Source organism: Vombatus ursinus, unplaced genomic scaffold (genome assembly GCF_900497805.2).
Source record: "Vombatus ursinus unplaced genomic scaffold, bare-nosed wombat genome assembly UNPS02011916.1, whole genome shotgun sequence".
Taxonomy (NCBI): domain Eukaryota; kingdom Metazoa; phylum Chordata; class Mammalia; order Diprotodontia; family Vombatidae; genus Vombatus; species Vombatus ursinus.
The window spans coordinates 1,462,770-1,487,825 of record NW_020951694.1 but is presented as its reverse complement, the minus strand read 5'-3'; the positions used below and the strand labels follow the sequence as shown (position 1 = coordinate 1,487,825).

At 41.8% G+C, this 25,056-nt stretch overlaps 1 protein-coding gene across 1 annotated transcript in view; it reads right to left on the bottom strand.

The window, feature by feature from the left end:
- The window catches only part of DNAH2 (dynein axonemal heavy chain 2), a 123,877-nt gene extending 104,448 nt beyond the window's left edge, over positions 1-19,429 (bottom strand). The window contains exons 1-7 of the mRNA XM_027857034.1: positions 19,394-19,429; positions 18,134-18,277; positions 16,148-16,212; positions 12,272-12,442; positions 11,305-11,533; positions 10,166-10,276; positions 9,448-9,686 (exon numbers count right to left, since the gene is read on the bottom strand). Of these exons, the coding sequence (XP_027712835.1) occupies positions 9,448-9,686; positions 10,166-10,276; positions 11,305-11,533; positions 12,272-12,442; positions 16,148-16,212; positions 18,134-18,263 (945 nt within the window). The 5' untranslated portion in view covers positions 18,264-18,277; positions 19,394-19,429. The remainder of the gene's footprint in view (positions 1-9,447; positions 9,687-10,165; positions 10,277-11,304; positions 11,534-12,271; positions 12,443-16,147; positions 16,213-18,133; positions 18,278-19,393) is intronic.
- Positions 19,430-25,056: the final 5,627 nt, after the last annotated feature.

Genomic DNA, 25,056 nt, shown 5'->3' with positions numbered 1-25,056 from the left:
CATTTGGAAAAACAAAAGATCTAGAATATCAAGGGAAATGATGAAAAGAAGTAGGGATGAAGGGGAACTAGCACTTCCAGACCACAAACTACATTATAAAACAGAAGTCATCAAAAACATTTTAACCAATGGTTAAAAAATAGAGAAATAAATCAATGGATCAGACTGGACAAGGAAGAAACAGTGGAACTCAATAACCCAGTGTTTGATAAAGTAGAAAACATAAATTACCTATGAAAAAATCTCCTTATCTGATAAAAACTGATGGGAAAACTGGAAAGCAATCTGGCAGAAAACAACACCTTACACCACATTCCACAATACATTCTAAATTAATATATGAACTTAATATTAAAGATCATAATATAAAAAATTAGAATAGAAACAGATCATATACCTATCACAGCTATGGGCAGGAAATATATTCTTAATCAAATAAGGAATAAAGTCAATTACAAAAGATAAAACAGATAACTTTGATTATACAAAACTGAAAAGCTTCTGCACAGACAATTAATGTACCTAGGCTAAGGGAAGTGGTGGAACTGGGAAAAAAAAATTTGTATCAAATTTCACTGTTAAGAGTCTGGTACCCAAGATATGTGAACAATTAATAAATATATATGTCTTAACCATTTAGATAAGTGGTCAAAGGAAACAGTTCTCAAAGGAGAATTGCAAAGTATTCACAACCAAATATAAGAATGGTCCAAATAACTATTAATAAGAGAAAAATAAATCAAAATAACACCTTGAGCTTTTACCTCACACTCTGCAAGTCGGCAAAAAGGACAAAAATGGTAATAGTCAGTGTTGGAGGGGTTGTGGAATGATGAGCACATTGTTGGTGGAGGTGTGAAATTATACAACTATTTTAAAAACGATTTGGAATTATGCAAATAAAGCAGCAAAAAGTTCCATATCCTTTGAATTAGAGATTCCATTACTGGGCCTAAGGAAGGCATCTGTAAGAAAAAAGTCTTCATATACACCAAAATATTGACACCAGCACTTTTGTGATACCAAAGAATTGGAAACAAAGTAGAAGCCCAACAATTGGGGAACGGCTATACAAACTGCGGTACAGGAATATAATGGAATATTAATGTGCTGTAAGAAACAATATGTGTGATGAACATAGAAAGCATAGAATGAATAGAAAGATCTATATGAAGTGATGCAGAGTGAAGAAAGTTAAGCCAAGAAAACAATATACACAATGACTTTTCAAGTCATTTTTCAGTTCTGACTCTTTGTGACCTCATTTGGGGTTTTCTTAGCAAAGATACTGCAGTAGTCTGTCATTTCTTTCTCCAGCTCATTATATGATAATTTAGGCAAACAGGGGTAAGTGACTTGTCCGGGGTCACACTAGTAAGTGTCTGAGGCCAGATCTGAACTCAGGAAGCTGAGTGTTCCTGACTCCAAGTCCAGCACTCTATGCACTATAGCGCCACCTAGCTGCCCTACAAAATGACTACAACAATGTAAATGGAAAGAACAACAACGCATAAAAAAATCAAAAGTAAATGTAACAAGGGGCAGCTAGGTGGGGCAATGGTTAGAGCTCCAGCCCTGGAGTCAAGAGGACTTAATTTCAAATATGGCCTCAGACACTTGACACTTACTAGCTGTGTGACCCTGGGCAAGTCACTTAACCCCAATTGCCTTGCCAAAAAAAAAAAAAAAGCAAAAAGAAAAGTAAATGTAACAAAATTACAAAGATCAAGAATGGTTTGAATGAAGAGATATTCTAATCTATTCCCTTCCTGGAAACAGGAAGTCCACAGGTATTATATGTTACACATGTTTTCAGATTTTTTTCAATATATTGATCAGTTGTGCTGATTTTTTTTTCCTCTATAAAAACACTTGTTATATAGGATGGCTCTCAGGAGAGGGAAGTGGAGGGATACTGGAGATAATTATGATGACATTAAGAAGAAAGAGAAGACATCAGTAAAAACATTTTTAAAAAGTAAAAAACAAAACAAAACAGGAGGCTCTCAAAGACATTTGGGAAAACTTGCATGAATTGATCCAGTGAAGTAAGCAGAACCAGGAAAAATATTAATATGATGACTATAACACTGTAAAGAAAAACAATTCTAGGGGGCAGCTAGGTGGCGCAGTGGATAAAGTACTGGCCCTGAAGGCAGGAGGACCTGGGTTCAAATCCAACCTCAGAGCACACACTTGACACTTACTAGCTGTGTGACTCTGGGCAAGTCACTTAACCCCAATTGCCTTAAAAAAAAATCAAAGAAAGAAAAAAGAAAAACAATTCTGAAAAACTGAAGAACTCTGATCAACGCAATGACCAACCATGATTCCAGAGGTTCTTGATAAAAAAGGTGACGTACTAGAACTACAGAATGAAATGTACATTTTTTTTTTAATCTGGCCAAGGTTCTACATGACTACGTAAACTTATTACAAGGTGTTGTTGCATCATTTCAGTCATATCTGACTCTTCACAATCTCATTGGGGATTTTCTTGGCAAAGATACTAGAATTTGCCATTTGCTTCTCCAGCTCTTTTTACAGATGAGGAACTGAGGCAAACAGCATTAAGTGACTTGCCCAGGATCACACAGCAATTAAGTCTCTGAGGCCAGATTTGAACTCAGGTCCTCCTGACTCCAGGGCCAGCAGTCTATCCACTTAACCACCCAACCACCCATTACAAGATGTGGGGGGAGGGTTTTGGAGAGGGAAAATAGTGGAGGAGAGGAGAGTTAGTGATAGTGATGTCAAAAAAGGAGAAAAGATCAGTAGTGAAGCATTTTTTTAAATGCACAGAACAGAAGGAGATTCAGAAGGAATCAGACAGTATTTGGAACTGACATGCTTAATGTAGTATATACATATGAAAAACAAGCTTTGAGTAATGAGATTTATGGGTTTGTATGTAATACTCCTTTTCTGTGCTTTTCTATACATGGAAATGTTCAAAGTTTGTGGTCTTTGTCCACTTCACAATAACAAAAGAATAGTCTATGGAAAAGACTATTCAATTCTTTTTTTTAAAGAAATGAGCTATATTGAACAGAACGAGGAGAACATTGTACACAGTAACAGCCACGTTGTGCGATGATGACTAACTTTGATAGACCTAGCTCTTTTCGGCAATGCAAGGATCTAACACATCTCCAAAAGATTCATGATGGAAAATGCTGTCCACACCCAGAGGAAGAACTATGGAGTCTAAATGCAGATGGAAGCATACTATTCGCTCTCTTTGTGGCTGTTGTCGTTGCTGTTTTGTCACTTCTTTCTTGTGGTTCCTCCCATTGGTCCTAATTCTTCTTCACAACATGACAAATGTGAAATTTTTTTTGAATGAGCTATAAAAGAGAAATGTGCAGTAATCACAAATTCATACAGATCAGCCTGCCTGTTTTTTGTAAATCCCAACACAGTTGATCATTTGCAAGTTCCTGATATAGGGGAAGAAGGAGATAATACCTAGAAATTGATCACTGTACTTCCCTTGGAAGGGAAGGAGCCAATTTTAAAAATTAGAAACCCTAAATAAGCAGAGAAAGTTTGCCAGCGGGCAAACTGAAAAGCTTATTGAAGTTGGGAAAGGATGCTTCGGCTATAGATTTAAATCTCTGGCAAAAAATAAATCAATCTAAGGTAGAGATTTTCTCAAGAAAGAATCTGTATGCCCCTGAGCACACAGAACTAGTCATGCAACTGCATCACAATGGCATTGGCAGGCAACTAAGATGGGAAAAAATGGGTAATCTGATGGAAATCATCAAAGGCCCAGCTTTTATATATTTATGTGGAATCTGAGGACAGCAAATTCTGAACTCAACTTTAACAATACCCTTTCAGCACAAAGGATGTGTGCTGACTTTGTCATATGGGAGGGTGGCCTACTACAGATGCTGGTAGAAAGAAAGAAATAGAGAGGGTCAGCCTGGAAAAAGTGGGAAAATGTCTATGAAACTATAGTGAAACAACAACATATCTCATGGCTGTTAATAACTTCATAATAAACAACTTCATTATGAGCAGTTGCTAAAAATATAATTTAAATTAAATTTAAATACAATTTTTAAATACAATACAATTTTAAAAAAACAAATGCAAAAACCTAAAATTGACGAATAGACCAACTTTGCAAAGAGTTGTCAAACTAAGTGTAATGGGAATTGGAGCAAAGCATATCCCAATGGAGATATCCCATGCTGAGCCTACACCCTGGTCAATTCCAGCAAAACCTGTGCCACAATGGTGGTATGTTTGTTGTTTTGGGATGACACAGTAAATCTGGGGTAGTCCCATGGTTCACCAACTGAGTTGAACAAAGAGACGCCTGGCCACTAAGCCAGGAAGAATGACCCACTAAAAAATCTTAAAGGGGGATGATTTCATCTTCTAGCTACATCTCTCTTTCTATCAGCTATTCATATCAAGACTATTCAAATCCAGTATCAGATGTTTACTATCTTCGTGACCCTGGGCAAGTCATCTAACCTCTATCTGCCTCAGTTTCCTCAACTGTAAAATGAGGATCTTTATACCACTTGCTTCACAGGGTAATTGTAAGGATCAAATGAGAAGATATTTGTAAAAGTGCTTAGCACAGTGCCTGGCACATAGTAGGCACTTAATAAATATTTATTTCCTTCTCATTTCCCTCCTATTTAAGTCTTACTCTAGAGAGGTGGTGAAGGTAGATACTGCCTATCCCACCATGTAGCACCATGGCATCTAAAGCACATGCCCTGCCTAGGGGAGTCTTAAGCCTGGGTTTGGGGTTGCTTCTCTGTTTCGTTTCTTCCCTGAGCATAGATGACTGAGTAATGATCCCAAGGTGGACATTTCCAGACTGGGCCACATCCTTGTGAGGTCAAGCAGTCCAGCAACCCTGGATGTCTCAATAAGAGCTAATGTAACATTATTTCTGGGAAGAACTAGACTGACTGACTTCCTTGTGAGGGAGCCTGAACTGTTTTTTAAAAAAAAATGGGATTTTGGGGGCAGCTAGGTGGCGCAGTAGATAGAGCACCAGCCCTGGATTCAGGAGAACCTGAGTTCAAATCCAATCTCAGACACATAACACTTACTAGCTGTGTGACCCTTGGCAAGTCACTTAACCCCATTGCCTAACCAAAAAAAAAAAAAAAAAATGGGATTTTAGGGGCAGCTAGGTGGCACAGTGGATACAGCACCGGCCCTGAAGTCAAGAGGACCTGAGTTCAAATCCAGCCTCAGACCAAACACTTGACACTCACTAGCTGTGTGACCCTGGGTGAGTCACTTAACCCCAATTGCCTAAAAAAAATTTTTTTTTTAATGGGATTTTTATTTCTTCCCAGGGAAACAAGGGAGGACTCTTACCATGGGATCAGGACATGAGAACAGTGTTTCCAGTACAGTGGGGATTTTTGAAATCTTCCTGGACAGAGATAGAGGAGGAAGGTTGCAAAGAGAATAAATACAATGGTAAACAGTAAATACAATTATTGCTGTTGCTGTTCGTCCTTCATTCACGAAAAGGACCATGACATCAGGGAGGTAATGCCATGACATGCAAATGACTTAGATTTAAGTGAGGGAGGGCTGTTTAAAGTCATCAGCCTCACTCTCCTCCAGAGCTATCTGGATCTAGTGGCCAGATATGGACCAGGACAACTGGATGCCCAGGATACAGTGGAGGACCTTGGCCTTTTCAAGCTAAGCTTCTAAGACAACACAGAAGAGAGTGACTGAATTTCAGCTTCTTGGAGAAACTGTTGCAATGCTGGTAAATCCAGGAGCCTTTGGGTTTTCCTCCATCTTCTAGAGAAAGAGTAAGAGATTCCTCTCCAGAGAGGAATTGTAGAGACCTGAGCTAGCCACATGTGACTTTCACTGGGCAACCATGGCAACCTGAGTTTTAGCACAGATGAGAGTGACCACTAACAGCAAGAGAATTCCTCTCTCCACCTCTGGCCTACCTGGACAGAACACCTGGACCTTGAAGGAGCTGTTCAGACAGAGCAGAGCTGAAGTGAAACATGAAATACCAATTTAGCAGTCCCACAAACTGCTTCAGGTTGGAGGTTTAAGTATCTCTGTCCCAAAAGAGTCTAACAGCAGCCATAAGCTTTCTACTGTAGACTCTCTCCTCACTGACGGGGATCAATACCCTGCCTGTGCTTGCATGATGAGTGGCAAGGAGTTAGAAAGAGCAAGGGAGGGGGGAGTTCCCAGTCTCTTTCAATTCTAGTCTCTTCAGGCTCTGCAGTTGTTTCTAGTATTTCTGGCTTTCAGATTCAAGAGGGAAGATGGACAATGCCAAGCCCACTCCAGGTGACTGGAAAAAAAAAAGACTTTGAGAAGAAGCAGACATAAGAGGAGCTGGCAGTTCCCATCATGTCCCTATCAGTTTGCTACACTAGAAACTTCGGGAAATTTCCCCTTGAGTGAGATCTGAGACTCTCTCTCTTGGTTGAACCTCAATCCCAGTGAGAGAGTTCCTTCACTCTGTACCGTCTGGTATATATTCTCTTATGTATGTATACTTTCTCTCATTCATATTTTGTTATCAAGTGGGATAAATGGGTTTCTTTGCTATTTCTACTATCCTGTTCATTATGGAACTAGTATTTGGTGGGAAGGCAGTCAAACCTTGGATATAAAGCTTAGGGTCCTACTTTTCTCATTAATGAATAGTGACCAGAAATTTAGTTTGAACCTTAAAATCTAATGAGCAACTTAAGTGACTCCTTCCACCCCAGAACTGCACCCCAAAAAAAATTGGCCAGAAGATTGCAGGCAATACTTTAAAAGGCCACTAGCATAACCAACACCAGTACAAGCAAAAAAGCTCAATCTCAGGCAACCAGTGACATATGTCAGAGACACACATAGTCCGCAAGACTTTGCTTCTAGAGACACCTTAACGGGAGGAGCCTCTGAGAAAGCTCCAGAGAGGCCAGAAGGCCTCGGGGCAAGGATGTTGGAGCCCTGGGGAGCCTCAGAGACCATGGAGGTGTGGCAGTGATCAGACTAGTATGAGCTGGCACTCTGTCCTGGGACACTACAGAGGGCCCTGACGACGCAGCAACCTGAAGCACATATCACAAGGTGTGCCTAATTGTGGGATACGGAGGTGAGCACAGGAACCCAGAGGGTCCAGGAAGGATCCAACAGGGCCAACCACTCCACCCCAATGTGTCACAGAAGGCAGACCCTGGTCTTGCCACAAAGCCTCAGTTCAGTAACTAAAACTAGAGAAATAAATAAAACAAACAAAAAAAACCAACCAGCATTTTAAAAAAATTATTATAGACCTAGAGACTGCCCCAAAAGAAGAGAATAATTTTATAATAACTGCAAACAGTGAATCTAAGGGAAAAAAAATATTTTTCTTAAGGACTACCTAGAAGAAATGAAGCAAGTGATTTTTTTAAAAAGTGAATTAAAAGCACTGGAGGAAAGGAAGAAGAACAAATAGATTAGAACAGAAAGTGGTAAACCTTATTTATCCAAGTTATAGACTCCCTGAAAGCTAAAATAATCCAGACAAATCAATGACCTCATGAGACAGCAAGAAATATCAGAACAAAAATCAAAAGAAAAAATAGAAGAAAATAGAAGATACCTGATATCAACAAAATGACCTACAAAACAAATCAAGGAGAGATAACTTAAGATTCACTGAACTTCTGGAAACCATGACAAAAAAGCCTAGACACACTATATTTACAAAAAATGAAAACTGCCCAGATAGGGCAAAGTGAAGATAGAAATAATCTACTTGTTTCAGAAAACAAATTCAGACAAAATTGATGAGTCAAATGATTCTGCTCAATTGTTTTCCTTTGTTACACGTCAGGATGGGGGTGTAACAGCCAGAAATGAATATGATGTAAAAACAAAATAAAAATTCAAAATAAAAAAATTAAAACTATATAACTACAGGATACTAAGTCTGAATCGATGAAGGGGCATTCACATTCCCAGTGAGCTGTGAAAACAGAAGCCTCAGAAAGGGCAGAAATTCTGAGCTAGGTATAGAGAACAGATTAAAAATTTTGAGAAATATTCCATTTCATCCCCTAGATTAATTTCAGACCTGGCTAGTGAGGGGTTAATCAAAGCTATATTTGTGTTGCTGCTCCCGGGAAGAATCTGAAGCCTACCCATTTGCAGGCTAAGAGCCCGTGGGTGGTCACCAAGGAGCCAATTGTCACACTGAGAAGATAAGAGAGTCCACCTTTCAGGAGCTCCTTCTGTCCTACTCCACATCTCAAAATTGCTCTACATTTTCACCCATCCTATCCTCTTTTATTTCTGTCTCTGAGGAAATAGTAGTCCTTCTTCTCTACTTGTGTCCTTTACCAATGATCTCTTTTTTTATTTTAATTTTTCCAATTACAATTAAATTTTGCTATTATTCATTTTTTACAATGTTGAGTTCCAAATTCTCTCTCTCCCTCCTCCTTGAGAACGCAAGCAATTTGATATAGGTTAGACAATACTTGTATCCTTGATATCATTTCCTTCTAGGAGGAAGTAAATTATTCCCTCTTTCTCTCTCCTTCAAGTCCTCCCAATCTACGAGTTATTTTCCCAATGACAAAAATCATGTTCAGGTCTAACCCATCCTTAAAAATCCTTCCCATGATTCTACCTCCACAAAATCTCTCACTTCCATTCAATACCTTCTGTCCATCTGCACAGATACCACCCTAGATCAGATTCTCAACTTCTCTCACTTGGCCTATTGTTAACAGCCTCCTAATCTCTCCCCTCTGCAATCATTTCATCCTCCCCACAGCTGCTGAAGTCATCTCCCTAAGGCACAGGTCTGACCATGTTGACACCCTGCTCAAAACCCTTCAGAAGTTCCCTTAATGCCTGTAGAATAAAACAGAAAAACTCGTGAACTTGGAATTGAAAGGCCTCTACACTCTTACTCCAACCTGCCTTTCCAGCCTTATTTCATATTAATCCACTTCTCATGTGTCTATGTTCCTGTCAGACCAGACTAACTTAGTCCCAAACTGAACATTCCATCTCTCCATACATTCACCATGGCCTGACCCTCGCATCTGAAATCCATCTTTGCTTCTCAGTATCTGTCCTCATTCATGGCTTGGTTTAGACACCATCTCTTTCACCAAACCTTCCCTGTTGGGATGAAGTCCTTAATTCTCCATCGTCTAGGCTGATATCCTAGACTGTATCCCCCAGTTTAATACATACTTCCTGAGGGTAAGCTCATTTTTTTCTTTGCATCCCCAGTATATCCCCCAAATACAACACTGTGCATATAGTAGGTACTTATTTTAAATGAGTATTTAATTGAACTGAATCTATGCTGTTGAACTGTGGCTTACTCTCCTCAGACTCTATGAACTCCACTCCCACGGAATGTCCCACTCCCCTCTACTACACTCTGAAGGTCCTACCCCCAGTCACTTTGACCTATTCCCAAACCTGGATCTGTCGGGCCAACTTCAGAAAGGGACCCAAATAAGAAGACTTGGCAAGACGTAGGATTGACTCAATGTGCTTCACTCCTTTCTTGACCAGTTGTGCACTGATTCCAGACAAGTCCATGCACCGGTTGAGCCAGAACTCGATTTCCTCCAGAGGACCCAAGTTTTCACCAGTATCTACTGCTTCCTGGGCACTGAGCACCTCCTTTATCTGTCGGGTCCAGTGCACCATGGAAGCTAAAGGAGAGAGTATGCTGTAAGGGTGGACACCAGTAGCCTCCACTCAACATCTTCCCTATTTCTACTACCTTTGTCTTCCTCCCTAATTTCAGTCATTTCAGTGATGTCTGAGTCTTCATGACCTCATTTGGGATTTTCTTGGCAAAGATACTGGAGTGGATAGCCATTTCCTTCTCCATTTTACAGATAAGGGAACTGAGGCAAACAGGGTTAACTGACTTGCCCAGGGTCACAAAGCTACTAAGTGTCTGAGGCCAGATTTGAACTCTCCCCAGGCTAGGCTCTATCCACTGCACCATCTAGATCCTTCTAATATCATCCCCAAACTCCCTCCAAGTATGGCCCTCACTCTCTTCTTTACACTCCCTTGTCACCAACCACTGCACATTTCTGTCTTTTCCCATTTCTTGGACTTCCTGGGGTCCCCCACACACACACACACATGAACAAAGCATTTGAATGAAGTAGTTACTTACCCTCTAATCGTTGCACCAGCTCTTTGTCCTTCACTACCGCTTCTGGATTCATGTTTATGGCTTCCAAAGGGATGTAAAGGACAGTGTGTCCCTCCAGCTTATGCCGAGTATCTGAGGAGTGATTACAGAGGTTCATAGGAAGGAACAAAACTTTCTTGGCCTCAGTCCCATCTCATGTTGGTGGTGGAGGGGAAGAGAAGATGGCTAGATGCAAACTATCATTGCACAAAAAGCATAAGAAGGTAAGACCTCCAGTGAGCATATTTTAAGATTCTACTACAGGGACAGCAAGGTGAGGAGGCCTGGGGTGAGGGAAGCTTCAGAGGAATGATTAGTAATGTTTTTCCTCATGGGATAAGGTCAAAGAATTGCATTAATGCCTCCTGTTCTCCCTGGCCTAGGGGTACTGGGCTGTATTCTATTCCCACTTTGCAGGTTTTTGTTGTTGTTCAGTTGTTTTTCAGTTGTGTCCGATGCTTTGCGACCTCATTTGGGGTTTTCTTGGCAAAGACATGAAGTGGCTTGCCATTTCCTTCTCCAGCTCATTTTTACAGATAAGGAAAACTGAGGTGAACAGGGTGGAGTGACTTAGCCAGGGTCACACAGCTACTAAGTGTCTAAGGCTGGATTTTAATTCAGATCTTCCTGACTCCAGGCTCAGCACTCTATCCACTGAGCCACCTGGCTCTCTCTCAAGAGAGAGCCAACAAAATAAGGCATTTGCAATGGCAGGATGCAGGCAGGTCAGGGGATGTGCTCCATGCTCCTCCACTGCAAACTAAACCCAAGGCAGCTGCTCTCCTTACCCTCTTCATGATATTAAGTCACCTTCATGCAGGCAACACTTCAGGGTCTACAAAAATTTTCTGTAGTCCACAGTGCTAATGGTACTATTCCCATTTTATAGATAAGGAAGCTACTTACACTATTGGCAAGAAGGGTAATCCAAGTCCTCAGGCATGGGGCAGCTAGGTGGCACAGTAGATAAAGCTCCAGCCTTAGAGTCAGGAGGACCTGAGTTCAAACCAGGCCTCAGATACTGGACACTTACTAGCTGTGTGACCCCATTGCCTCACCAAAAAAAAACTAAAAAGAAAGAAGTCCTCAGGCATCTCCACCTCTCCCACCCCACCCCTCACCTGTCAAGCAGGCCAAGAACTTGTGAAGATGGGAGGAGAACTGGTTGCGGATGCTCTCAGGCCAGGTGGTGTTGCTAAAAAGGTGTGGGGCATAGATGCCATTGAGCAGACGAAGTAGAGCTGGGATGTAGGAACCTCGAACTGTCCCAAACTGCACAGTCACCTCAAAGTTCTCACAGGTGATGGGGACAGGCGACTGTCGCATGAAGTACATGATCTGGTTCTGATTCTGCAGGAGCAGAAGCGGGTCAGAGCTCGGCCCCCACAGATGACCCACATCACCAGCTAACAGCCTGCACACGCGTGAGATCCTCCTACAGTCCTACTGGGATTTTCAGTGTGGGACTAAGGGGTTAGGCCAAATTTCCAGAATTCATGGAGAAGACATGGGTGGTAGACTACCTTTAGAGGCGAAGATTTTTAACTAAAGAGAAAACATTAAAAAAGCAACAGCCAAAGACAATATGGTGGCTATACTATAGAAGAGGAAATATTTTTATATAATAACACTTAATATCATTACTATACAGTACTTTAACATTTATAAGAGACTTTTCCTGACAACTTTGTGAAGTGGCAGTAGTGCAAATACTATGATTTCCATTTTACAAATGAGGAAATTGAGGCTTTGAAAAGTTAAATGACTTTTGTAGGGTGATGGAGCTAGTAAGTGTCAGAGATTCAAATCCAGGACTTCACCTCAAGTTTGGCACCCTTTCCATTTTCCATAATCATTGATAAAGACATGACTGCAACTCAGAATGGATGAAATGAGGCTGCGAGGGGCATTGAGCCATGGTCATTGAATAATAAAGAAGAAAGGTAAGCAAAGATTCCAAGAGCAGTCGATTTAGGCAAGCCACCGCCTCTCCCTGAGCCTCAGTTTCCTCATCTATAAACATGGGGTTTGAACCAGCTGATTCTGAAGTCCTTTCTGACTCTGACAGCCTACAATTCTATGAAGTACCTGAATGGGCATCCCCAGTTCTAGCTTAAGCCCTGCACAGGAATCGATGAAAACAGTGAGAATGGGCTCTCCAGGCTCCAGTATAAAATGCTCCAGGATCTGATCATGTTCCTCCATCCAGGGAGCCTCTGCTAGGCCTGTCAACACCATTCGGCATCGGAAGAATTTCTTCTGTCAAAGGAGAAGGACAAAGAGGCCTAAGATGACCCTTTAAGCCCAAACGGCAAATGGGTTGGGAAAGTTTGTGCTACAGAGACAGAAGGGACTATACCAATTTGGGCTGGAAAAAAAAAACAAAGTAAAGAAAAAGCAGATTTCAAGTCTTCGAAAGCAGGAGATATTTAGGATAGACAATAAGTTACTTTCTATCTATAAGAGTAATGACAAACTGGAACAAAGAAGAAGACTTGGCACAATATCCTCCAGAGATTTTCTATTCATGTCTATAGATACAAAAATTCAACATAATAATAGTTATCATTTATAGAGGAGTTTGGGGTTTGCAAAGTGCTTTACATTGCTCCTCACAACAACTCTCGCCTTTCGGGGGCAATTATTAGCCCCACTTTACAGATGAGGAAACTGAGGCAAGTAGGGGGTTAAGTGACTTCCCCAGGGTCACACAGCTAGTAAGTATCTGAGGCCCAATTTGGACTCAAGTGTTTCTGATTCTAGGCCCATCACTTTCCACTGACTCACCTAGTCATCAAAAGTTATAACAAGCAACTTTTATTATAAAAAGGTAGCTCAAATATGGGAATGTACTCTAGACTGTCTACCTAGATGAGTAAAAAAAAAAAAAAAGCTTTCATACTGAGTGGATTAGCATTTTTTCACTTTTTTTCTTGCTTTTGTTTGCAACATGGATAATGCTGAAATGTGTTTTGCATGACTTCACATGTATAAATGGGTATCACAATGCTTGTCTTCTCAATGGATGGGGAGAGGGAGAGAATTTTGGAACTCAAAATTTTTAAATGAATGTAAAAAATTTTTTAATTTAGCTTTTCACAATTTACATTTTAAAAATATAATTTAAAAAATAAAGCATTTGTTTCTTGAAAGTGTGGATGTAAGGGAGAAGATCTCATAAGGGGTAGCAGGAATTAATCATACTGAGGAGAACACTAGCACCTTGACTTAATGTTATCCTGTCTCTTCTCATTAGACTGTGAGTTCTTTGAGGGCAGGGGCAGTCTTTTTCCTTTTCCCTCCCTCACCAGAGGATTCTTGGAAAATGACAGGGTAGGGAAGACAAAGGGAGAAACAAATCGGATGACGCCAAAGAATAATCTAGACCACTGTTAAAAGATGCAAAAAAGGGGCAGCTAGGTGGCACAGTGGATAGAGCACCGTCCCTGAAGTCAAGTCAGGAGGACCTGAGTTCAAATCTGACCTCAGACCACACACCTGACACTTACTAGCTGTGTGACCCTGAGCAAGTCACTTAACCCCAATTGCCCCCACCCCTAAAAAAAAACAAAAACAAACAAAACAAACAAAAAAAAGATGCAAAAATAAAGTCTAGTTTACAGAGCACTATAGACCAGGGGTTCTTAAATGGGTGTGCACAGACCCATCCTAAAAGTCATCTATAGAGAGATTTCAGTGGGTCTTTTTTTAATAAAGGGGTCCACAGGCTTTATCAGCTGACACATGCTATCTGCCTCCAGAATAAGAAATGATGTTGTCTGAATACAGACTGAAGCATATTATTTTTCACTTTCTTTTTTTCCTTTGAGTCTTCTTGTACAAAATGAATAATATGGAAATGTTTTATATGATTGCACATGCATAATCTATATCAGAGTGCTTACTGTCCCAGTGAGGGGGAGAGGAAGAAGGGAGGAAGGGGGGGATAGAATTTGCAACTCAAAACTTTTTTTATGTTAAAAATTGTTTTAACATGTAATTGGAGAAAAAATACTTTTTTTTTAATTGTCTAGCCTTAGAAATGGGAAGAAAGAAGAGTGATAAGCAAAGAAGGAATGAAAAAACCTAAGTATGAATATAATGGAATGTTACTGTGCCATAAGAAATGATGAAATGGATATTTTCAGAGAAAACTGGGAATACCTTTATAAACTGATGCAGTGAAGAAAGCAGAAATGAGAGAACAGTTTATACGATAATAACATAGAGAAAAACAACTTCAAAAGATTTTAGAAGTCCGATCAATGCAGTGATAGGCTAGGAGTCCAAAACACTGAAGATAAAATATCCCACTAGGTGATGAACCTAAAATGCAGAGATTCAATTTTTTGGATATGGCTAATGTGGGAAATTATATTGTTTGTAAAAAGGTTGGCTTGTTTCTTTTTTTAATTTGTTCATTGGAGGAAGGTACAGTGGGAGACATAAATTATAAATTACTGTAAAAAAATATTTTTTAAAAACAACCTAAGGAATTAGGATATTCAGGTCACATTAAGAGATCAGATGATCTCTAATACTTCTGACAAAGTTTCTCTTAGTCTACCTGATGCAAAAAAAAAAAAAAAAAGAGGAGACATGAACAGAGGATACCTATTCCTTACTTAGAATTCCCCATTACCAGATGGGTCACAATTATTTCACCAAACTGAACTTGTGGATACTAGGAAGGGAGAGAGAGATTGGAGTTAATTCAATAAGGACTCAATATTCTTTCATAGACCTTTCAGCTCTTGATCTCACATCCAGCATTCCTGAATCTTGTTCCATTTCTGTGGGGAGATTAGGGGATTAGAAGTTCCCATAAAGCAAACAAAATGGTGAGACACCAGGAAGGGATGAGGCCTATCTTCAGGAACACAGACCTGGCATTCTCTTTTTCTTCCAATTGACTTTGAGGTAGGGACCTCCAGATGACCCCATGGGAAGATGAGGCAGCTACTTGGAGTCAGAGAGAGCCATTTAGATGAAACTAATATTCCTTATTTGTGATGTGGGCATTTTTGGCAGCTGACTTTGAGACTAGGGAATGCTGAATAGTGGTAGCTGAAGGTCTGGTGGTGACCAGGATCACAAAAATTACATGAAATACCTGGAAATTATTATAAATCGCACTGGACTGATAAGCCCAGGCAAGCGAGATCAGTCTCCTTCCCCACAAATACCCCTTCCCTTGTTTATACTCTGGGTTGTGTTTCCAGACCTAGATCTCTTTCCCCTTATTCCCTCTCCACACTAAGTGGGTGAGCGTGGTTCAGGGACTGTCCAGCCATAGCTGAAAACCAGAAGGATAAGCAAGAGTATTTCTTTGAGATTGTTGAAGTCAGAGGGTTCCACTTAAGAGCATTTAACATTTTCAGTAAACCATGTGGCTATGATAGAAATAGATTAAATGCCAATGTCCTATGAATGTGGGCACTGCTAACTGAGAGAAGAGATTCTAGGTGTGGGGAAGAGCCATAAAAATCCACATTTTGAGCAGTATTTAATAACATTCCCTAGTCCAAATTCCAAAGATCAGGTTTCAAACTGCTCAGCCATGCACAAAAACATCATCTGAGCTCTCGTTGCAGTGACAGACCAGGAGTCCAAAGGATTGAAGATGAAACATCCCATTTACTTCCTGACAGAGAGGTGCTGAACTTACATTACCCAGTTTCTGGTGTTGAGACATTATCATTTGGAAATAAAGCTAGAAGTCAGTCAAGGATATCATCTGGCTTTCACCTCGGGCATCCCTAAGCATAACCCAACTGGGGAGATATGGGAGCCAACCCAAGGAAGGGAGAATTGCTGAAGTGAGGCTAAAAGATTCCTAAAAAGATGGACTGGTGAAAATTTGATAAATAAGAAAGGGTTCCCAACAAGTGACACTTATTGCAGTCATTCTATTTCCTCAGATGGATGGAGGAATGTTGAACTCAATGAGGTCCTTCAACTTACCACATCTGCTAGGTCCTCAAACAGGAAGTCTTCTACTATTTCTTCATGGTCATCAATACTTGTGTCTGAGGGAAACCAAAGAAGCATGAGGAGACATCCTCCTCTTCTATTTCCCAGTCCAGGCATCCAAGTTCTCACCCTCCATTAATCCAAGAGCCGCTGTCTTAGGAATCGTTTCTGCTCCCAAAACCCCAAACACTGAGCACCTGGTCCCTTCTCACTCAATCTACACTCCCTTGGCTATCAGTCTCAAAGGTTTCTATATCTCTCCCTTTTGATTGTTCCTCTGAGAAAACCAAATTAAGCTTATTAAGTTCCTGCTCCCCAAACACACATACACACACACACACACACACACACACACACACACACACACACACACAAACTTATTCTCTTGAACTAGGCAGAGATATAAACTACCTGTCCAAAGGCAAGGAAGGGTCAGAAAGTTTTCAATTGGACAGGAAATTACTTTCCAGGCTGGTGAAAGTAACTAAAAGACTTGACAAGCCATACTAGGCAGTTGATGTTAAGATATACAATTAAGTGATGTAATTCTTGAGAGTCAGTACTGTATTACAGAAATAATAATGTGGAACTGGGATAGGGAAGGATGGGAGGGAGACAGAAACCCCCTCAAAAGGGAACTGAAATTCCACATGGATTGAAGAGAATGAGAAGAGAAGTAAAAGAAGAGTGTTTTATCCCTTGTTCTGTAAACTTGGCTAGACCCCTCCAGATCTAGGGAGGCTAGGGAAACAAGGTCAGTTCTAGCACTGCTATGGAGGTTTCCATCCTTTTATATCAAGTAGCTTAGGATACCTTCAGTTTAACCTTTACTCCTCCCACCCCAACCCCTTCCTTGGGTTGGTTCCTGTATCTTTCCAGCAGAGCTATACCTAAAGACTCCTGAGGCAGGACTATATCTGACTGCTTCCTTCACTTAAGGCCTCCAGTTTTATTTATTTCTGAAAGTGTGAACCCTAGGGACCTGGGACACTTTAAGCTGCTTTCATTTTAGCAAACAGAAGGAGAATGCAAATGATGTTCTTGCATATTTTTAAAGTCCCTAACCCTGAGACAAAATACTCATCTGGACTTAGCCCATTGCCCGTGGCCACACTGACTCACACCCTCAGTTACACAGTTCTGTTACACAGAACTAGCAGCATCTTAGCACCTCCAAGTCTATCCAGGAACTCCAAATTCAGTAATGTAGTACTCTGCTAGTCACTATTTGCTGCCTCCCAAGTCCAGGAAAGATGTCAGGAGGTAATCTCTGATAGCTCTCATCTCCCTTCTCTTCTCCCCTCTAAGCTGATGGTGTGGCTTTCTCTGCTGCTTCTTGCCCCTATCCCTAAGTCCCTGCCAAGGTGGGGGGTGGAAGGTAGCAGAGCCTGGAACAAAAAGAGGCAGCTCAAAATCTCAGGATGGGGGTGGGGGGAGAGGAGTAAAGGGGAGGGGAAATGAACAAAGCAGGCTGGGTTTCCATGGTAACAAGTTTAATGGGAAAAAAGAAACACTATTTGTTTTGCCACCAAGGATGGAAATGGAAAAAAAAATGAGAAAAGGAAAAAAATCCCAGGCTGCCTTCAGTGGGGAAGATAGGCCTAGGAATAGAGAAGCTGAAACACCCCCTCCCCACAGAAAGATATAGCTAGTGAGTTCTTAACACAATAATGGGAAAACTAAGGGAGAGAGGTATCAAGAAGGAAGCTCCCCAAGAGGTAGGTACACAGAAAGGATTCAGTTTGTCTAGGACTCCTCAAAAGTCAGGACCCAATTACTCAATGTTCAGGCCCTCATTTAGTTCTTGCCGTTCCTCAAACCCAAAAGGTTTTGTTCCTGTTCCCCAGCTGTTGTCCCTAAACTCTGAACACTCTACCTTCAAGTAGCTATCTCTCATGCTGCCTGGCAGCCCCTCGTTCTCTTAGTAATATTCTCTCCTAAAGGTGCAACATGGCCCTCCCAAATATGTAAAGATACCCATCATGGAAGGTTCTTCCTTGGGAGGCTCCGGTTCTGGGACTGACGCTGTCCAGGAACTTTGAACAGACTGGGCTGATGACCAGGAAGTTAATCGATGCTTCTTATCAATGCTTAATTTGGATGACATGATGTAGACAAGACCTGGAGAGATGCTACAAGTTAGAAGTGGCTTGCTGAGTCCTTCCTCAAAACTCAATTTTCCAACATAGTTGGAAACAAATAAAAACTAAGCCACTATGACATTCTGTATACAATAGGGTTTTAGCTAGGGAACATCAATCAGTTCAAAATATTTTGTGCCATGCCTCCTCCTTTTCTGGAAGATACTCACTTCCTCCAGAAAGGTTAAAGGTTAAAGTTAGCCTCGACTGTACATCTATTGAAGACCCCATGACCTGTTAAAGAGATGGGTTAGGAAGCTAGTGGTCTCTCCTTTCTATGAATTCCATATGCTTGACCAGAGGTACTGAGAATGTGGAATGTCCAGGAAAGAGCAACCAGTTGGATAATACAGTTGCCTATGACTTATCCATTTCATTTGCCAGGGTTGAGAAAAATGGGATGGCAGGGAGAAAGAGGAAGGGAAATCGGGAGTTGCCCACTCCTTTTAATCAGTTCCCTCTGTATCAAATAACTGAGTTAAAAACTTTAAACATTTTCTCTTCCCACCTTTAGCTATCTATATAGACTCACTTTCTGCCCCAAGTTGTTTCCTTTAAGGGTAAAGACGATGAGATAATTGTCTCCACTCCAAAGTCTCCAGTTCTTCCAAAAAAAATGAACAAAGAAAGGCTAAAGGACTCTGAGTTAGTGAATTATCTCTTTAGTTTATACCTCCTATTTGTGAATAGTTCCTTAGTTGGTCAGATACTTATAATAAATGAGGAAGAGAATGATATCTGCCCTGAAAATAGACTCAAAGGCTATTAAAAGCAGGAAGAAGGATGAAGGTTAGTCATCAAGGTCTTTATAACAAACTATAGTAATTGAAAAGGTCATAGCATCTTCTCTCTTAGAGTGAGAGAGGCTCTTCTTAGGTCTCTCCATAATCCTTCTGAGTTTCCAGTGGAAGGGAAATACTCAGAGACTATGGCATCAGTAGGATAACAATAAACTTAAAACCACTGGGATTCTCAACCCACCCCCGCCACCTCATCCCCTTTAGCACATCCTCCTTCCCTCATCCCCCTTCGGAATTCTCACAACCAGAATGAACTCAGTTCGGACAAGTGACCCCCAACTTCTGCCCACAGTTACCTTCACCCTTTGAAAACTACTCTCCCTCCCCTTCACCGGCAGACAGTGTAGCTCCGATTCGGAGTTAGCCCCGCTTGGCCACGGCAGGCTAGCGCACCCCACGCGTCGCCATGGCAACCACACCCCACCCCACCCCCCCCCGCTGCGAGGCTGGAGTGAGTTGGCCCCGAGAAGAGGGCGGGGCCACAGAGAGAGCTCTCAACGACCCAGGAGCAAGAAGAAAGAAGGGGGCGGAGTCATCGCCTCCCCTCCTGCCTCCCCCCGCCAGAGTTCCCCCCCTCAACTCCCCCCACACACAGACACAGACACAGACACACACACACAGACACACACACACACACACACACACACACACACACAGACACACAGACACACACAGACACACACACAGACACCCCTAGGGTCTTAGGCTCTGGGGTTGTGCGGCCAATTGTTGTGAGGAGGGAAGTGTGCGGGTCCCCGAGAAACAATGAAACTCTCTCCCTCCACCCCCTGGAGTTTGTAGGAACGAGTGTGGGGAACCCGGGCGCCTGCCTACTGGGCTGGCGGCTCCCTGAGGCGAAGCTGACTGCAGATGGCGCCTAGACTCCTGGTGACCTGCAAGGCTGCAAGACTCAAATCTTGCCTCGTTCCCCCTGCCCGGGATTTCCAAGCGGCCCAGGCTCCCTCCGGGTCTGAAGGAAAATTCGGATCCGAAGCCCGTCAACCCATTCCCTTCTCTTCCTCTCTACCTTTTTTTTCTGGACGGGAGTCTAAGATTCAGGGAGCATGGGGAGGTTGAGGAGGGGGGAGAAGAGGGGTAACTGGATTCCCGAGATGGAGTACGGGTTGGATTTAGAGCTTAGGGGCTCAGTTTGGAAGGAATGTCTATATGGGGCTGGAAAACCAAAGTGCGTGTTAGGGGGGGGGGGGGGAAGAAAGACTGGACTGTAGTGGAAAGGTTGTGAAAGAGCCTTTACCCTCTTTCCCCTAGCTGAGACAACACTTGGATTTGGAGATGGGGAGCAACTTCGCTAAGATCTCCCCCCCAGGGGTGACTCTTAGAAGAGCATTATGCCCACTAGAAACAAGGAGAGGAGGGGGAGAGGTGCAGTTGATTGTTTTTATTTGCTTTTTTTGGGGGGGGACAAAGCCCTAGGAGAAATCACTGGTAGGAGATTGGGGGTAGTGAGGGGCTCAGGGAGGGAGGAAAGGAGGAGAGGTGTCTATGCTTCTCCCTTCTCTGGCTTCCCATCAATAGTGCCTAATTAAGACAAAGACTGCAGTAAGCCCACTGATTACATTTCCATGAGGAGCTGAGCTGATGACATTTTCTTTGCTGGATGGGAGGGGGGGGTTAGCGGGGAGCTGGCACCTCAGCTTCCCCCTTCTCTGGTGCCAGCGGCGTGGGGGCTGCTCTTCACACCTGGCAGGCTCTCAGATTCTCATTATGCCAAAGTCTGCCGTGGTGTAAAGCAACCGACCCAGGCAAAACCCAGAGTGGGAGGAAACTGCGTTTTTGTGGTATGCCTCACCCTGTTTGAGATCATGCTTCTTAAGAACCTTAGACCTTGTCGGTTCCCTCCTTAGCGGAGGAACTTTTCTCCTACTTAATGTAGAAAATAAATATGGGCAAGTTCTGTATGCTTCTCACATTCAACACGTCATCTGTCAATGAGCACCCTAAAACATCTACTCCACAATTCAGATCCTTTATGCATCATCTCCCATTCTCTTTTCTTTGGATCCAGTCTCTGAAAAAGCGATAGTCTCTAATTCTTAGGAAGGCCAGCCTTTACTTGTGCCTTTGATCTCATCTTCCTATCTCCTAGAGATAGGACTTCGGGTCTCTGAACTTTTAAAAAAATATTTTGATAACTATTCCAATATAATTTCCTTTGTAATCCCACTTGTTTTGTGCGTTTAAAAACATATTCTGAGACCAGGTCCATAGACTTCACCAGACTACCAAACACACAAAAAAAGGTTAAAAATCTCTATTCTAGAGCTTTCACCTTTCACCTTTTTACCCCACTCTCCAATCTTCAACCTCTCCTTATCAACTGGCCTTAGTACCTTCAAACATAATCAGGTTTTTTCCAACCTTAAAAAACATTCCCTTGATCATATCTGTATCTGTTCTTCCTTTCACAACCAAACTCCTAGTAAGTATATTGCCCCAAGATAAGCTCAAAATTAGTTTATGAAAGGGTGATATCATAAGCAAATTAGTGGGGCTTGGAAGAAATAGTGGGGCTTGGAAGAAAAAGTGGAGCTGAATAGAAGAGTTCATGACCAAATAAGAGACAGAGAGGATCACAGGAGGTAAAATGGATAATTTTGATTACATAAAACTGAAAAAGTTTTTGCACAAACAAAACCAATGTAGCTAAAACTGAAGAAAAGCAGGAAACTGGGGGAAAATCATTGCAGCAAGTTTTTTTTTTTTTAATATATAGGGAATTGAGTTAAATTTACAAGAGTAAAAGCCATTCCTCAATTGATAAATAGTCAAAGAATATGCATAGGCAGTTTTCAGAAGAAGAAATCAAAGTTATCAATAACCAAAGAGATCAAAGAAAGAGGAAAAGGACCCATACATACAAAAATTAGCAGTTCTTTTTTTGTGGTGGCAAAGAATTGGAAATTTGAAAGGGTGCCTGTTAACTAGGGAATGGAGTACTTTTGTACTACTATAAGAATTGATGAAGGGAATGGTTTCAGAAAAACCTGGGAATAATGAGGTCTAAAGGTGCTGGGACCCCGAGATCACAAAACAAAGGTCCTGCCCGAAAGAATTCGACCCAAGCCTTCTTTCAGCCAAAGACAAGGCTTATTAAAGATCCACCATATTAGCCAAATTCTTAAGAAATCTGAGCATCTGTGAGTTATTGGCTATATTGTAAAAATCTGAGCATCTTAATGGAGACAAGATGGACCTTATATACAGAAAGACTATGGGAGGGATCTAGGAGTGGCCAAGTAGTCTATGAGGTAATAGAACTCCAGGGACCTGGACCATGTGGCCAAGGGAGAATGGAGCTTAGAAAGAGTTATGGGTAGGAATTGGGAGATTGGGCATAGCCACAATGAAAAGCCAATTGATGGAATTATGGCCTCGGGAACGCCAGAAACCTCCTAGATCCAGTGGGAGAATTCAAGGACAGTCCAAGGGTTTTCTAGGGCCCATAGACAAATGGGGCCCAAACTGGGACAAAGGTCTCAGTTTGGGCCTGTACCCCATCAGAAAGACCTGGATGAACTGATGCAAAACAAAGTATTCAGAACCAGAACAATTTACACACTAACAGCAATAGTATAAAAGATAATCAGTTGTAAAAGACTTAGTAACTCTGATCAACACATTGACCAATCATGATTCCAAAGGACTCATGACGAAACATACTGCCGACCTCCAGACAGAGAAGTGATGGACTCATAGTGAAGATTGAAGCATATTTTCTTTTCTTTTTTTCTTTTTTTGGGGGGTTAGGGTGGAGGAACATGGGTAATGCAGAAATTTGTTATGCATGACTATACATATTTGTAGTGGGTTTTGTTTTTCTTGCCTTGGGTATCATATTGTTTGGTTTCTCAATGGGTCGGGGAAGTAGGGAGGAAGAGAGTTTGAACTCAAAATAAAAAATAAATGTTAAAAAATAATAAAATAATTTTTTTCACTTCCTCAATAACTAGGGAAGTGGAGAAGGGAAAGAATTTGGAACTGAAAATAAAATAAAATTGAATTTTTTTTTAAAAGTATGTTGCCTCCACTTCATTGCCTACTCCTCTCTCAACTCCTTGCAATAATCCAGGTTTCAGCCTTACCCCTCCACTAAAACTTGATTACCCCACAAGGTTACCCCAAAACTTGATCTAACTGCCAAGTCTGATGATTTTTTTCTCAATTCTCATCCTACTTGACCTCTCTGTAGCTTTCATCAATATTGACCACACTCTTCTCCTAGACACTTGCCATTTTTTGCTCCTATGACATTGCTCTCTCATTTGAGTCCAACCTGTCTGACAAGTCCTTTTCATTCTCCTTTCCTAGACCACCTTCCATCTCCCATTTACTAAGCATGAGTGTCTCTCAAGCTTTTGTCTTGGGACATCTTCTCTCACTGTACTCTCTCCCTTGGTAATCTCATCCATCCCCATGGATTTAATTATCATCATTATATAGATTTTGTTGTTCCGTCATTTCTGTTGTGTCTGACTCTTCATGACCCTATTTGGGGTTTTCTTGGCAAAGATACTGAAGTGGTTTTGTTGAGGTTTAGGGGTGCCAGGACCCCAAAATCACAACACATGGGTCCTTCCCAAAAGAACTTGGCCCAAACCTTCTTTCAGACAAACACAAGGTTTATTAGAACATCTGCCTTATCGGGCAGACTCTTAAGGAATCTAAGCATTTGTATCACTAATGCAAGCGGGCCAAATTTTAAGAATCTGAGCCTTTGGCTAGATTATAAGAATCTGAGCCCATGGCTAGATTTTAAGAAACTGAGCATTTTAAGGAAGACAAGTTGGACCTTATAAACAGAAAGACTGTGGGAGGGATCTAGGAGTGGCCAAGTAGTTTGGGGTGACTGGAGGAGGGGTCTAAGGAGGCTCTGGATGGGAGTGGCCAGTATGCTGGAGTGAACAAAACTCCTGGGACCTGGACCACGTGTCCAAGGGAGAATGAAGCCTAGCTAGGATTAAGGGTGGGAATTGACCAGTAACAACTGGGAGGTAACAGAATTGGGAGATTGGGCCACAACGAAAGGCCGGTTGATAGGATTATAGCCTCAGGTGACCACCAGAGTTTGGCCAGGTGGGAAAGTCCAGGGTTTTCCTTTTTGGAGTCCAGATCCCAAAAACATGGTTTGTTCCTTTCAGGGGTTCAGATCCCATTCGTTTGCCATTTTCTTCTTTAGTTCATTTTATAAATGAGGAAATTGAGTCAAACAGGGTGAAGTGACTTGCTCACAGTCACTTATTTTTGAGGCTGATGTTTTGAGTGTTTGAGGCCAGATTTGAACTTCTTGACTCCAGGCCCGATGATTTATCTACTGCCCCATCTAGCCGCCCTCTATATAGGTCCTGAATCTATATCTCCAGCCCTAATCTCTCTTCTGAATTCCAATCCCATATTACCACATTGCCTGCTGACACTCCTCACAGGTGTCCTCAAACTCAGCATGTCCAAAATGGACCTGAATATCTTCCTCCCCCTCCAAACTCCCTTAGTCAATTGGAATACCATCCTTCCAGTCACCCAGCCTCAAAGCTAGCGTCAGCCTTGCCTCCGGTCTCATTACTACTCATGCTGATTCTTACTCCTACTGCATCTCTCCCATTTTATCTCTTCATTTAGAGTCACATAGCCACCACCCTATTCACCCTAATTCATAGAATCATAGATTTAGAAGCCATCTAGTCAAACTCCTTTATTTTATAGATGAAGCACTGAAGACCAGAGAGGGTAAGGAACTTGTCCAAGGTCACAAGGGTAACATACAGGAGAATGAAATTAAAATCCCAGTCCTCTTATTCCAAAAGTATTACTCTTACCACTGTACCATTCTGCCTCTTAATCAGGCCCTTGTCACTTCTCTGGACTACTGTAACAGCCTTTCCATGGGTCTCCCATCCATCTTCCAAAGAGCTGCCAAATTAAAATTGCTAAAACCTAGTTT